The sequence below is a fragment of the Salmo salar genome, chromosome 01 (genome assembly GCF_965601325.2).
Source record: "Salmo salar chromosome 01, fSalSal1, whole genome shotgun sequence".
NCBI classification, from domain to species: Eukaryota; Metazoa; Chordata; class Actinopteri; order Salmoniformes; family Salmonidae; genus Salmo; species Salmo salar.
In genome coordinates this window covers 112,727,170-112,743,153 of record NC_138291.1, presented here as the reverse complement: position 1 = coordinate 112,743,153, position 15,984 = coordinate 112,727,170, and the positions used below count along the sequence as shown (strand labels likewise).

General features: G+C 44.2%; 1 protein-coding gene across 1 annotated transcript; it reads right to left on the bottom strand.

The window, feature by feature from the left end:
- Positions 1–1,792: 1,792 nt before the first annotated feature.
- Positions 1,793–13,459, bottom strand: LOC106593853 (pyroglutamylated RF-amide peptide receptor). The gene is made up of 6 exons (XM_082978766.1): positions 12,982–13,459; positions 11,804–11,962; positions 8,412–8,503; positions 7,832–8,044; positions 6,592–6,685; positions 1,793–3,869 (listed from the first exon to the last, which is right to left on the bottom strand). Exons 1-6 carry the CDS (start codon positions 13,337–13,339, stop codon positions 3,469–3,471), a joined length of 1,317 nt encoding a protein of 438 aa, XP_082834892.1. The 5' UTR covers positions 13,340–13,459; the 3' UTR covers positions 1,793–3,468.
- Positions 13,460–15,984: the final 2,525 nt, after the last annotated feature.

Here is a 15,984-nt window from a genome sequence, read left to right as displayed (position 1 = left end):
GAAGGTTGAACACCAGACGGGCTGCGGCGTTCTGGATGAGTTGTAGGGGTTTAATGGCACAGGCAGGGAGCCCCGCCAACAGCGAGTTGCAGTAATCCAGACGATCAATCACAATACGTCAACACATTACCTAATGATGTTGAAGATGGACTTTAAGCAGATTAAGCCATTAAACATTAAAAGCTTGAATAGGTGTTGTGTTTTAAAGTGAGGACATTAAAGCTGCCTCCTTGACGAGTACAGGTAGAGTGTTGCAGAGCTGAGGGGGCCGCGTGAGAAGGCACTGTCACCCTTGCTGGGCTGGGTAGTGGCTGGTTTCACCAGGCTGTTTTAGTCTGATTATTGTAGGGTACGTCCTGCAAAATAGTTATTCAGAAGTTGGCATATGTACAGTGCCTTCGAAAGTATTCAGACCCTTTGACTTTTTCCACATCTTGTTACATTACAGCCTTATTCTGGAATGGATTAAATTGTTTTTTCCTCCCTCATCAGTCTACACACAATACTCCATAACAACAAAGCAAAAATAGGTTTTTAGAAATATTTAGACCCTTTACTCAGTACTTTGTTGATGGACCTTTGGCAACGATTACAGCCTCAAGTCTTCTTGGGTTTGATGCTACAAGCTTGGCACACATGTATTTGGGGAGTTTCTCCCGTTCTTTTCTGCAGATCTCCTATTATTTTCCGCTGAAAAACATCCCCACAGCAGGATGCTGCACCACCATGCTTCACCGCAGGGATGGTGCCACGTTTCCTCCAGACGTGGCGCTTGGCATTCAGGCCGAAAAGTTCAAAGTGTTCAATCTTGGTTTCATCAGACCAGGGTGCCTTTTGGCAAACTCCAAGCGGGCTGTGGATGTGCCTTTTACTGAGGTTGGCTTCCGTCTGGCCACTCTACCATAAAGGTCTGATTGGTGGAGTGCTGCAGAGATGGTTGTACTTCTGGAAGGTTCTCCCATCTCCACAGAGGAACTCTGGAGCTCTGTCAGAGTGACAATCGGGTTCTTAGTCACCTCCCTCACCGAGGCCCTTCTCCCCCGATTGATCAGTTTGGCAGGGTTGCCAGCTCTAGGAAGAGTCTGGTTCCAAACTTGTTCCATTTAAGAATGATGGAAGCCACTTGGGGACCTTCAATGCTGCAGAAATGTTTTGGTACCCTTACCCAGATCTGTGCCTCGACACAATCCTGTCTCGGAGCTCTAGGACAATTCCTTCGACCACACGGCTTGCACTGTCAACTGTGGGACCTTATATAGACTTGTGTGTGCCTTTTCAAATCTGAATTGACCACAGGTGGACTCCAATCAAGTTGTAGAAATATCTTAAGGATGATCAATGGAAACAGGATGCACCCGAGTTCAATTTTGAGTCTAATAGCAAAGGGTCGGAATACTTATGTAAATAAGGTATTTCTGTTTTATTTTTTATAAATTTGCTAAAATTTCTAAAAACCTGGTTTTGCTTTGTCATTATGGGGTATTGTGTGTAGATTGAGGGAAAATGTTTATTCAATCCATTTTAGAATAAGGCCGTAACGTAACAAAATGTGGAAAAAGTCAAGGGGTCTGAATACTTTCCGAATGCACTGTATGTACACTCAGAAAAAAGGTAGATAATCTAGTATAATGGTACATTTTTGTACCCAATATACTCTCAAAAACCATTTCAATTATCATATTTCCCAGCATGCACTATCGTAGGTTGATTTTTAGAATTGTTTGTTTCAATATGTCTGATTGATCTTATGCTACACAAAGATAAATAACATACTTTTTTTTAACTCATCCAATCTGTTAGTAGTTTGACTTATTTCACCCGTTACTGAGATGGTTGTTCCCATTTAGATGGTTCCCATTTAGAGGGAGTCTCATTTATCAAATCTTCCTGACTTTGGCTGTCAATTTTTGGGGTTGGCAGGTAGCCTTGTGGTTAGAGCGTTGGACTAGTAACTTGCAAGATCAAATCCCCGAGCTGACAAGGTAAAAAAAAAATCTGTCGTTCTGCCCTGAACAAAGCCGTTAACCCACTGTTCCTAGGCTGTCTTTGAAAATAAGAATTTGTTCTTAACTGACTTGCCTTGTTAAATAAAGGTTAAATAAAAAAATTCTGGTTGAGTGTGATTTAAAAGTTGTTAGGATATTCTAACTTTGGCTGTATTCCAATTAGAATTCAATATCACTTTGAACGCCAGCCTGATGTGGCCTGCAAACCAGCGGTTTAAGACTGAGTACCAGTCTTTTTAGACTAAGAAGCAATGACATGGAAGTGGATTAGCTAAAGAGACTGCTACTCGGGCTAGTTTCAGACCGCTGTGTTGGGGTGAAACTACACTGTTAAAATATGATATATGTAATGTATTGTCATAAAGAGTTTAATTTACCGTAAATTCTGGACTGTAAGCCGCAACTTTTTTCCCAGGCTTTGAACCTCGCGGCTTAAACAATGACGTGGCTAATATATGGATTTTTCCCGCTTTCAATTTTTTTTTTCCAAAAAAACACATTCTGTGTGACGTGCTCAGTTTTTTGGCGGCATGAAGCTTTCATTAGACCAATGAAATTGCTGAACGGGTTAAGGTCAAACAACTTTTTTGTTTACTGTTTAGATTCAATCGAGCGCTCTCAAACTTCATCATTCTGATTATGGTAGTCATTTTGTCACCCTCATCATGGCAAAGACACGGAGAAATGCATATGATGCAGCTTTCAAGTTGAAGGCGATTGATCTGGCTGTTGGAAAAGAAAATAGAGTTGCTGCACGGGAGCTTGGTCTTAATGAGTCGATGATAAGACGTTGGAAACAGCAGCGTGAGGAATTGACTCAGTGCAAAAAGACAACTAAAGCTTACTGCCAATTTATTTATTTTTGTTACAAGCCGTGTTTCGTTAAAGCCTATTTATTTTTGTTACAAGCCGTGTTTCGTTAAAGCCTGTGTAAAGTTCATTTGTTTCAATGTACCGGTAGGCACCTGCGGCTTATAGACATGTGCGGCTTATTTATGTTCAAAATAATATATATTTTTTAATTCAGTGCTTATATTCAGGTGCACTTAATAGTCCGGAAATTACGGTAAATGATCAAATATTAACTTAGGCACTCACTTGTTGAAGGCTACAGGACAAAGCAATTGAATGTAACAACCATGTCTGTGTCACTAGCAAACACAGTCATTAATGGTACTTGTAACTCTAAATTTCCCTTGAAAGGCACCCTGGGAAATGTGCAAATAAGGTTTTGTACCCTACAGTTTTAAAACAACACCCCAAAAACGTTTTAGTGGTACATTTTTGCCACTTAAAGGAACAGACTGCTTTGTCACTGTGGTGGTAGCCTAAATAGGATCATTTGTACCTTTTCCAAAAGGTACGCTTTTGAACCTGTACTCATTTCTCCCCTAATGTACACTTGGATAAATTAGGTAAAAAGGAGACTGGAGTGCTTCTTTTTTAAAAGTCTGTAACGAGACTATTTCAACAGATCTACGCTGCTCACTGGTAGCTCAGTGGTCACCGTCATCTTCTCTCCTGCTAAAGCTGAGGAGGTCTGAGAGGAGACAGACGGACCGTTCTCCAGCACACCCTGCACCAAGCCTCCATTAGCCCCGCCACCAGTCTCTGAGAAGGCCTCCCTCGTCAGTGGTCTAATAAAGCATACAGTGGGGTTGTTGGGCGTCTCCACAGCGCCGCCCCGGTGGTTGGAAGGTTTCCTGAGGCAGCGGGACAAGGTAGCCACACAGCTCTTCTTGAAGTTCTCGTTCATGAAGGCGTAGATGATCGGGTTGTTGAAGGAGTTGGAGAAGCCGATGGCCTGGACGATGGCGATGATCATGTTCACGGTCACCTCGTCAGAGTTCTTCTCCAGGTCATCTAGATGTGAAGAAAGGAAGGTTTATAGGGATTAGTTCAGCTGTATTTAGAGAATATTTGTAGCTAGGTTTCCATCCAATTTGCGACAGATTTTCATTTGAATATTCTAAAATCTCCATATAACAATATTGCATTTTCCCACCAGAGATGTTTCCATCAAACTGATTTTTTCGTTATACATTTTTTGGAAATTACAATACAGTAACAAATATAGGACATCACTACAATATTTTTCTCTTAAGAAACATTAAATAACATTAAATAAAAACAGACTGTTTGCTGATTTAAACGTTTTTAATTTTAACTAGGCAAGTCAGTTAAGAACATATTCTTATTTACAGTGGACGACGCTGGGCCAATTGTGCGCCGCCCTATGGGACTCTCGAGCACAACCAGATGTGATACAGCTTGGATTCAAACCAGGTACAATAGTGGCACCTCTTGCACTGAGATGCAGTGCCTTACACGGAACCCAAACCGACTGCACGCGTGCTATCGTGCATATATTTATTTTGTCCCCCTACACCAAACGCGATCACGACACGCAGGTTAAAATATCAAAACAAACTCTGAACCAATGACATTAATTTGGGGACAGGTCGAAAAGCAATAAACATGTATGGCAATTTAGCTAGTTAGCTTGCTGTTGCTAGCTAATTTGTCCTGGGATATAAACATTGAGTTGTTATTTTACCTGAAATGCACAAGGTCCTCTACTCCGACAATTAATCCACACATAAAACGGCCAACCGAATCGATTCTAGTCATCTCTCCTTCTTCCAGGCTTTTTGATCTTTGAACTGTCAGACATATCAGTGTGGATGACGGATCACCACCTCAAGCTGAACCTCGGCAAGACGGAGCTGCTCTTCCTCCTGGGGAAGGACTGCCCGTTCCATGATCTCGCCATCACGGTTGACAACTCCCTTGTGTCCTCCTCCCAGAGTGCTAAGAACCTTGGCGTGATCCTGGACAACACCCTGTCGTTCTCCACTAACATCAAGGCGGTGACCCGATCCTGTAGGTTCATGCTCTACAACATTCGCAGAGTACGACCCTGCCTCACACAGGAAGCGGCGCAGGTCCTAATCCAGGCACTTGTCATCTCCCGTCTGGATTACTGCAACTCGCTGTTGGCTGGGCTCCCTGCCTGTGCCATTAAACCCCTACAACTCATCCAGAACGCCGCAGCCCGTCTGGTGTTCAACCTTCCCAAGTTCTCTCACGTCACCCCGCTCCTCCGCTCTCTCCACTGGCTTCCAGTTGAAGCTCGCATCCGCTACAAGACCATGGTGATTGCCTGCGTTCATCCACCTCTGGCCTGCTGGCCCCCCTACCTCTGAGGAAGCACAGTTCCCGCTCAGCCCAGTCAAAACTGTTCGCTGCTCTGGCACCCCAATGGTGGAACAAGCTCCCTCACGACGCCAGGACAGCGGAGTCAATCACCACCTTCCGGAGACACCTGAAACCCCACCTCTTTAAGGAATACCTAGGATAGGATAAAGTAATCCTTCTAACCCCCCCCCCTTTAAAAGATTTAGATGCACTATTGTAAAGTGGTTGTTCCACTGGATATCATAAGGTGAATGCACCAATTTGTAAGTCGCTCTGGATAAGAGCGTCTGCTAAATGACTTAAATGTAAATGTAACTTATATGGTGATCCATCTACACTTTCATAGTATCACCAAGACAACCGGCAAAACAGTTCTTCTTTCAATCACCCACGTGGGTATAACCAATGAGGAGATGGGTGAGGCAGGACTTGCATCGCGATCTATTTGCGACGCTGGCGCACGCGACGTGTCCGGTCTGGTCAGCATGTTACACCGCTGCGCCACTCGAGAGCCCCGACAAGTGGCTGTGCGTGACGTAGTGCATATAAACATCACTTTTACTGTTACATTTTCATGTACCGAATGGAAAAATACAACTTAAATGGGTTTCCATCGCATTTCCAACTCTACTGATACTTGTATCACAAAAAGTGTTGCATTATATAGCAGGTGTGCCCGCTCTGGTCTGGGTACATGCGCGCTAGCCAACAGCTCGCAGATACAGAGCGGGTAGGCTACCTACATTATCAGATTATTATGAATAAGAGCAAAATTATGTGCATTTGTCAAACGGCAGCCAAGCATCGATCATCATGTCACCAGAATAAGACCCTTGATATTTAATGGAAAGGAGCATCAAGCTCATTGCACATTCACCACCCTGTGAAGTTGATCATTTATTTAATCTGTAGCCTAATAAACTGCATGTTTTCCCGAGTCGTAGTGCGAGGACCACACAACATATCATCACGTGACTCCAAGTTTACTTTGATATGATAGTTATTAAATCAATATTTGCGCATCAATGCATTTCCACCATAATTAATTTTACCGACAAAAAAAGATCCCACCATTACGAACGAACAAAAACTTTTGCCAACAGTCTTGTACGGACATTTCATGTTTTCGTCAGACTGGTCGTGACTTTGTTTCATGTATCAGGTAATTCATCCGCATGAAATGGTTTAATGGAAACGTGATTAGTGAAAGTAAAAAAAACATGCTGAACCGTCAGATTTATACCTGCCTCTGAGTTACAGTTAAACCTGAATGTAAAGGTTATCCTATGTGACGGTTATTGTTCATGCTATATGTACTACACCCTAGTTCAGCTTGTTAGATCTAGCCCTACTGTCGTTATTGTAGTGTGATAGATCATATACTTACTGTACTCAAACAGCATGTGAACGGTATGAAACGGAGCCCAACAGATGGTGAACAGCAGAACGATGGTAATCATCATTTTTACAGCTCGCTTCTTCTTCCTGTGAAAATCAATAAAGCATGTTCTAACCTTCTCATGCTGATTCCCTTTCTGTTATTCACCCCATACTGAGAGACATGCAGGTGTCATCATGCACAATGCATTTCAACACAATAAAACAGGTATTGTAGAAAAGCTCTGTGTGCCTGAATGGTCTAGCGTTAGTGCTGCCAACTCAGACTGCGGTTCAATACCCACGTGCTTTCAACTTTTCATATCCTGTTCATCTCAAATCAATCAATATCATGCATTTTATAATGCCCTTTTTACATCAGCAGTTGTCACAAAGCACTTTACAGATAACAAGCCAAAAACCCCAAAGAGCAAGCAATGCAGAGGCAAAAGCACAGAGTCTAGGAAAAACACCCTAGAAGGCAGGAACCTAGGAAGAAACCAGGCTCTGAGGGATGGCCAGTCCTCTCCTGGCTGTACTGGGTAGAGAGGAACCAGGCTCTGAGGGATGGCCAGTCCTCTCCTGGCTGTACTGGGTAGAGAGGAACCAGGCTCTGAGGGGTGGCCAGTCCTCTCCTGGCTGTACTGGGTAGAGAGGAACCAGGCTCTGAGGGATGGCCAGTCCTCTCCTGGCTGTACTGGGTAGAGAGGAACCAGGCTCTGAGGGGTGGCCAGTCCTCTCCTGGCTGTACTGGGTAGAGAGGAACCAGGCTCTGAGGGATGGCCAGTCCTCTCCTGGTGTAACAGTGTAGGTTCCGTCCCTCTCTTCACCCCAACCCGGGCTCGAACAAGGCACCCTTGCACACATCAACAACTGACACCCCACGAAGCATCGTTACCCATCGCGCCACAAAAGCCGCGGCCCTTGCAACGCAAGGGGAAACCCTACTTCAAGTCTCAGAGTGAGTGACGTCACTAATTGAAACGCTATTAGCGCGCACCACCGCTAACTAACTAGCCATTTCACATCAGTTACGCTGGCTGTACTGGGTAGAGAGGAACCAGGCTCTGAGGGATGGCCAGTCCTCTCCTGGCTGTACTGGGTAAAGAGGAACCAGGCTCTGAGGGGTGGCAAGTCCTCTCCTGGCTCATCTTTCCCCTCTCATTCTTCCCTATATCTATCACAATAAAAACAATGAAAGATGTCTGTGTACATGTACAGTACATACAGTACCTGGATATTTTGTTGACCTCTCTGTGGTTCATGGTGTTCAGGACAGAGGAGTCCCCCACCCTCTTCCTAATCCACAGCTCTATCCCTATCCGTGTGTAGAGAAACAACATGGCTGCCATGGGCATCAGGAACAGAGCTACCATGATGAAAGTGGTGTACACTTGTCTATGGGTCAGGGAACGCCAACGCTCCTGACAACACACGTGGTGGTGGTCGTACAGGAAGTCATACTTCACCTGGGAATGGAGGGGGAGACACATCAATGAAGCATTCAATCACAGCTTTGTTCTGGAGTGATTCTGAAAGCAACCGATTAGGTTAAGTTAGGTAAGGTCAGGTCTGGTTAAGTCAGGTCAGTTTTGGTTAGGTTAGGTCAGGTTTGGTTAGGTTAAGTTAGGGGTTAAGTTAGGTCAGGTTAGGTTAAGTTAGGGGTTAAGTTAGGTCAGGTCAGGTTAGGTTAGGTCAGTTTTGGTTAGATTAGGTCAGGTTAGGTTAAATTAGGGGTTAAGTTAGGTCAGGTCAGGTTAGGTTAGATCAGGTCAGATTCTTAGGTGCCAGGATGTTTACTGTAAGCGTTTGGATTTGATCTGAAGCTACAGTAGCTGTGATGTGAGGGGCTTGACATACCTCTAGTTGCTGTACGAACAGCATTGGGGATCCCACAACCACTGATGCACTCCATACAAGTCCTACACAACGAAGACATGTCTCAATACAATGACTTCTTCACAATACCACAAGTAATACATCATATACTGTAGACATATGAAGAGTTTCTTTCCAAAACACTGTATCCACCAATTTTTCACATTTGTACATTTACATTTATGTCATTTAGCAGACGCTCTTATCCAGAGCAACTTACAAATTGGTGCATTCACCTTATGATATCCAGTGGAACAACCACTTTACAATAGTACATATATGTTTTGTTTTTATATATATACACTGCTCAAAAAAATAAAGGGAACACTTAAACAACACAATGTAACTCCAAGTCAATCACACTTCTGTGAAATCAAACTATCCACTTAGGAAGCAACACTGATTGACAATAAATTTCACATGCTGTTGTGCAAATGGAATAGACAACAGGTGGAAATTATAGGCAATTAGCAAGACACCCCCAATAAAAGAGTGGTTCTGCAGGTGGGGACCACAGACCACTTCTCAGTTCCTATGCTTCCTGGCTGATGTTTTGGTCACTTTTGAATGCTGGCGGTGCTTTCACTCTAGTGGTTGCATGAGACGGAGTCTACAACCCACACAAGTGGCTCAGGTAGTGCAGCTCATCCAGGATGGCACATCAATGCGAGCTGTGGCAAGAAGGTTTGCTGTGTCTGTCAGCGTAGTGTCCAGAGCATGGAGGCGCTACCAGGAGACAGGCCAGTACATCAGGAGACGTGGAGGAGGCCGTAGGAGGGCAACAACCCAGCAGCAGGACCGCTTTGTGCAAGGAGGAGCAGGAGGAGCACTGCCAGAGCCCTGCAAAATGACCTCCAGCAGGCCACAAATGTGCATGTGTCTGCTCAAACGGTCAGAAACAGACTCCATGAGGGTGGTATGAGGACCCGACGTCCACAGGTGGGGGTTGTGCTTACAGCCCAACACCGTGCAAGACGTTTCGCATTTGCCAGAGAACACCAAGATTGGCAAATTCGCCACTGGCGCCCTGTGCTCTTCACAGATGAAAGCAGGTTCACACTGAGCACGTGACAGACGTGACAGAGTCTGGAGACGCCGTGGAGAACGTTCTGCTGCCTGCAACATCCTCTAGCATGACCGGTTTGGCGGTGGGTCAGTCATGGTGTGGGGTGGCATTTCTTTCGGGGGCCGCACAGCCCTCCATGTGCTCGCCAGAGGTAGCCTGACTGCGATTAGGTATCGAGATGAGATCCTCAGACCCCTTGTGAGACCATATGCTGGTGCGGTTGGCCCTGGGTTCCTCCTAATGCAAGACCATGCTAGACCTCATGTGGCTGGAGTGTGTCAGCAGTTCCTGCAAGAGGAAGGCATTGATGCTATGGACTGGCCCGCCCGTTCCCCAGACCTGAATCCAATTGAGCACATCTGGGACATCATGTCTCGCTCCATCCACCAACGCCACGTTGCACCACAGACAGTCCAGGAGTTGGCGGATGCTTTAGTCCAGGTCTGGGAGGAGATCCCTCAGGAGACCATCCGCCACCTCATCAGGAGCATGCCCAGGCGTTGTAGGGAGGTCATACAGGCACGTGGAGGCCACACACACTACTGAGCCTCATTTTGACTTGTTTTAAGGACATTACATCAAAGTTGGATCAGCCTGTAGTGTGGTTTTCCACTTTAATTTTGAGTGTGACTCCAAATCCAGACCTCCATGGGTTGATAAATTGGATTTCCATTGATTATTTTTATGTGATTTTGTTGTCAGCACATTCAACTATGTAAAGAAAAAAGTATTTAATAAGATTATTTCTTTCATTCAGATCTAGGAAGTGTTGTTTAAGTGTTCCCTTTATTTTTTTGAGCAGTATATATATATATATAAAAAATATTAAAAAAAGATATATATAGATATATATATATTTTTTTTTTGGGGGGGGGGTGGAAGGATTACTTTATCCTATCCCAGGTAATCCTTAAAGAGGTGGGGTTTCAGGTGTCTCCGGAAGGTGGTGATTGACTCCGCTGTCCTGGCGTCGTGAGGGAGCTTGTTCCACCATTGGGGTGCCAGAGCAGCGAACAGTTTTGACTGGGCTGAGCGGGAACTGTGCTTCCGCAGAGGTAGGGGGGCCAGCAGGCCAGAGGTGGATGAACGCAGTGCCCTCGTTTGGGTGTAGGGACTGATCAGAGCCTGAAGGTACGGAGGTGCCGTTCCCCTCACAGCTCCGTAGGCAAGCACCATGGTCTTGTAGCGGATGCGAGCTTCAACTGGAAGCCAGTGGAGTGTGCGGAGGAGCGGGGTGACGTGAGAGAACTTGGGAAGGTTGAACACCAGACGGGCTGCGGCGTTCTGGATGAGTTGTAGGGGTTTAATGGCACAGGTACCTTCATGTGTACCTTCGATTGGGTCCTGTATATCTATTGGGTAGCTGGAATAGAATGTTCCTATCCTGTATATCTATTGGGTAGCTGGAATAGAATGTTCCTTTTCTGTATGTTTAACATATGAATGAATTCAACACATAAGTCTAGCATCATGCTATAGTGATTGGTAAGAGTTAGGTCTCGTACCAAATGGCACCCTATCTCCTATATACACTGAACAAAAATACATACAAAGATCCCAGAAATGTTCCATACACACAAAAAGCGAATTTCTCTCAAATTGTGTATACATTTGTTTACATCCCTGTTAGTTAGCATTTCTCCTTTGCCAAGATAATCCATCCACCTGACAGGTGTGGCGTATCAGGAAGCTGATTAAACAGCTTGATCATTACACAGGTGCACCTTGTGCTGAGGACAATAAAAGGTCACACTAAAATGTGGAGTTTTGTCACACAACACAATGCCACAGATGTATCAAGTTGAGGAGCGTGCCATTGGCATGCTGACTGCAGAAATGTACACCAAAGCTGTTGCCAGAGAATTTAATGTTAATTTCACTACCATAAGCCACCTAAGCCATTTTTTTTTCTATTTTTGTTGTCAGTGCCTCAGAGCTTTATGTGTTTAAATAAAGATTTTCCTTCTCTTTTTGTTGTCAGTGCCTCAGAGCTTTATGCATTTTTTCCCACTTATCTACACACCATACTCCACTTTTTTTTATATTATGAAAGAAATTCAACCATAACTGAAGAACTCTCATAGGCTACTATCCTCTCACAATGTCTGTACCTAGTGAGCTTTAGTCCTCTCCTCTCTCATTTCTCTTCCTCCCCACTCTCTCATTTCTCTTCCTCCCCACTCTCTCATTTCTCTTCCTCCCCACCCTCCCTTCTCTACTCTCACTGCCGTACACCATTAACACAAAAGCAGAAAGTGTTTATTTTTTAAAAGCATACCTAGCATCTTGTATGCTCTTTTCGGAGTGTACTGCCTCCTCATTTTCAAAGGGTAGACAATTCCCTGGTACCTCTCCACAGCGATGCAGGTCATTGTGAGAATCCCTGTCACTATGGCCATAGTCTGAACAAAAGGAATCGTCTTGCAGATGAGAACACCTAGGAAGAGAAGGGGTTAGAAGTGTCACTAAAAAACACACTGTACATGGAACAAGCAGAAGTTTCGCCATACGTTCTCTCATTGGCTGCGTTTACACAGACCTATTCCGATCTTTTTTTTTCTCACTAATTGGTCTTTTGACCAATCAAATCAGCTCTTTTGTCAAGAATTGTGCAACATATCATAATTGAGCTGCCTGTGTGTTGCAGCCGGTATGGCCCTCGTTATATAACTGCATGGGGAAATTCGTGTGTAGGTAACCTTCACTCCTAAATCCCCTGGCTTCGATGTGTACTCCCAGAAGGCTGCTCCTCACCCATTCAAACAAAATTGGCTATTTTGTGACAATTCACAGAATAACATTTATCACAAAACGAATGTGATATTACTTGCTCTAAATCTTGTGTGAAATATTGAAAAAGGTGAAAGAACTCTCAAACCACCTATAAACCCTAACGTCCGGCAAACCAGAACATCGATTAAAAACTGTTTACTTAGACTACAACTATGGAAATAAAATACTCTGTAAACCACTGCTCTGTAGTCTATTACTTCCCATGTTGGTTGGTTTTTAACGGCAACATATGACTGATGGGTTGAGTGACCCACATCCATCAGTTTCATTAAACTGTAGAAGGCACCAGAAGGCAATAATACACTGAGATTCTCTTGAAATGATAAAAAGTGCTCTGCAAACACAACCCGTTCATAAATCAATGAGTGTCAAGGCTCAGATTATAATATTCTTAAACTGCTGCCAAATTTAATGCGCATCCATATTATTTTAGGATGAAGAAGAACAAAAAAAAAAACGATTCCATATAGGCTTCTAAAGTTTATTCAAACTATCAATGACAGTAGGCACCCCACTGGGCGCATAAAGTCAATTCAATGTCTAATTCCACTTTAGTTCAATGTAATTTCATTGAAGTTACGTGTAAACAATGTTAATTCAACCAGTAGGCATGCAGTGCAGAGCAGACAGGTGTTGATGGAAACATGGAACAGAGGAACTCACCTCCAAGCCATTCCGAGGAGATGTTCTGCAACAAGGTGAACGGGATACAGAAGAATGTGATCAGAAGATCGCTCACCGCCAGAGAACAGATGAAGATATTAGTGGAGGTCTGTATTGCTCTTTTACGCACCACTATGTAGACAACCAAACTGTTCCCAACCAGAGCCAGGACGAAAATGATAGCATACATAATGACGAAAGTAGTCTTAGCGCCCAACGGGAGCTCAGGTACGTAGACAAGCGGCTGTATGTTGTAAGACTCGATGAACTCTTGTCGCGTTAAGTTGTAATGTTGTAGCATCTCTTGCAGAACCTCGGGTGTTATTTTCGTGGACCCCATTTCTGTTGCCGTTGTCATTTTCTAGGAGTTTATGTAAATTCCAATAGTACAGCCACTACAGACAGATGTATTTTCCCGCCCGAAAATTGTGTTTTATTCACGTGTGGCTGATTAGGCGATTCCAAGCTGTGCGCACTGGTGCGCTCCTCCAAAAAACATATTTCCACTGTGCTGCGGCTAGATAGTGCATTTCTCCCGTGGCAAGAGGAAAGAGGAAAGTGTCTGAGTGACACTTCTAGCCTATACCGCACGTTGTTAGTCTGCTGTTATTGCTGTGGGCTAATAACCTCAGTCAGTCAAGGGGTGGAACACCCAATTAACTGTCATTCGGGTCCTCAAAAGACAAAACGAACGAACGCACACACACACACACACACACACACACACACACACACACACACACACACACACACACACACACACACACACACACACACACACACACACACACACACGCTTTATGGAAACAGATTAATATTTTTGTTTGTGTGCTTTTGTGCTTTTCATCATAGCCTATACAAGATTGAGGTCTCATGAAAAGGTCATTCCTGGTTTTGATCCGTGTGTTCAATTTCCTGAACTCATACAGAGGAGTCAATCAACTTGTCTATCATTGCATCTACTCGAGTTAGTTACATAGTCATTTGTTTTTGTGCACAGTGCTCTTCAGAGAGTAGTGTGTTGTTTGACAACAACACACTTCCTTTGCAAACAGATGTCTGTGATTCTATTATACAGTCCAATCTCAGAACTGTTATGGGAATTCTGACAAGGGTCCCGTCTTTCAATCAAATGTTTTGTGTATATATAGTACTTTTCAATTTATGTATTGGGTGCAAGTTACCCATTGTTTATTAAGGATGATTTTCTATATTGTGTTGAGTCTCCCTACCAACATGGGAAACATTGGACCCAAAGTGAATAGGCTGTGTTGAGAGCTGAGTCTCCTAGTAACATGGGAAACATTGGACCCTAAGTGAGAGGCTGTGTTGAAAGATGAGTCTCCTAGCAACATGGGAAACATTGGACCCTAAGTGAGAGGCTGTGTTGAGAGATGAGTCCCCAAGCAACATAGGAAACATTGGACCCTAAGTGAGAGGCTGTAGATTGTGGGGAAGCTGAAAATTGTGGGGAGGCTGTAGACTGTGGGGAGGCTGTAGACTGTGGGGAGGCTGTAGACTGTGGGGAGACTGTAGACTGTGGGGAGGCTGTAGACTGTGGGGAGGCTGTAGATTGTTGGGAGGCTATAGATTTTTTTTTTTTTTTTTTACCTTTATTTAACCAGGTAGGCAAGTTGATAACAAGTTCTCATTTACAATTGCGACCTGGCCAAGATAAAGCAAAGCAGTTTGACACATACAACAACACAGAGTTACACATGGAGTAAAACAAACATACAGTCAATAATACAGTAGAAAATAAGTCTATATACAATGTGAGTAAATGAGGTGAGACAAGGGAGGTAAAGGCAAAAACAGGCCATGATGGCAAAGTAAATACAATATAGCAAGTAAAACACTGGAATGGTAGATTTGTAGTGGAAGAAAGTGCAAAGTAGAAATAGAAATAATGGGGTGCAAAGGAGCAAAATAAATAAATACAGTAGGGGAAGAGGTAGTTGTTTGGGCTAAATTATAGATGGGCTATGTACAGGTGCAGTGATCTGTGAGCTGCTCTGACAGCTGGTGCTTAAATCTAGTGAGGGAGATAAGTGTTTTCAGTTTCAGAGATTTTTGTAGTTTGCTCCAGTCATTGGCAGCAGAGAACTGGAAGGAGAAACGGCCAAAGGAGGAATTGGCTTTGGGGGTGACCAGAGAGATATACCTGCTGGAGCGCGTGCTACAGGTGGGTGCTGCTATGGTGACCAGTGAGCTGAGATAAGGGGGGACTTTACCTAGCAGGGTCTTGTAGATGACCTGGAGCCAGTGGGTTTGGCGACGAGTATGAAGCGAGGGCCAGGCAACGAGAGCGTACAGGTCGCAGTGGTGGGTAGTATATGGGGCTTTGGTGACAAAACGGATGGCACTGTGATAGACTGCATCCAGTTTATTGAGTAGGGTATTGGAGGCAATTTTGTAAATGACATCGCCGAAGTCAATGAGTGACTTTGGCAGCATGAGTGAAGGATGCTTTGTTGCGAAATAGGAAGCCAATTCTAGATTTAACTTTGGATTGGAGATGTTTGATGTGAGTATGGAAGGAGAGCTTACAGTCTAACCAGACACCTAGATATTTGTAGTTGTCCACATATTCTAAGTAAGAACCGTCCAGAGTAGTGATGGTGGATGGGCGGGCAGGTGCGGGCAGCGATCTGTTGAAGAGCATGCATTTAGTTTTACTTGTATTTAAGGGCAGTTGGAGGCCACCGAAGGAGAGTTGTATGGCATTGAAGCTCGTCTGGAGGGTTGTTAACACAGTGTCCAAAGAAGGGCCAGAAGTATACAGAATGGTGTCGTCTGCGTAGAGGTGGATCAGAGACTCACCAGCAGCAAGAGCGACATCATTGATGTATACAGAGAAAAGAGTTGGCCCAAGAATTGAACCCTGTGGCACCCCCATAGAGACTACCAGAGGCCCGGACAACAGGCCATCCGATTTGACACATTGAACTCTATCAGAGAAGTAGTTGGTGAACCAGGCGAGGCAATCATTTGAGAAACCTA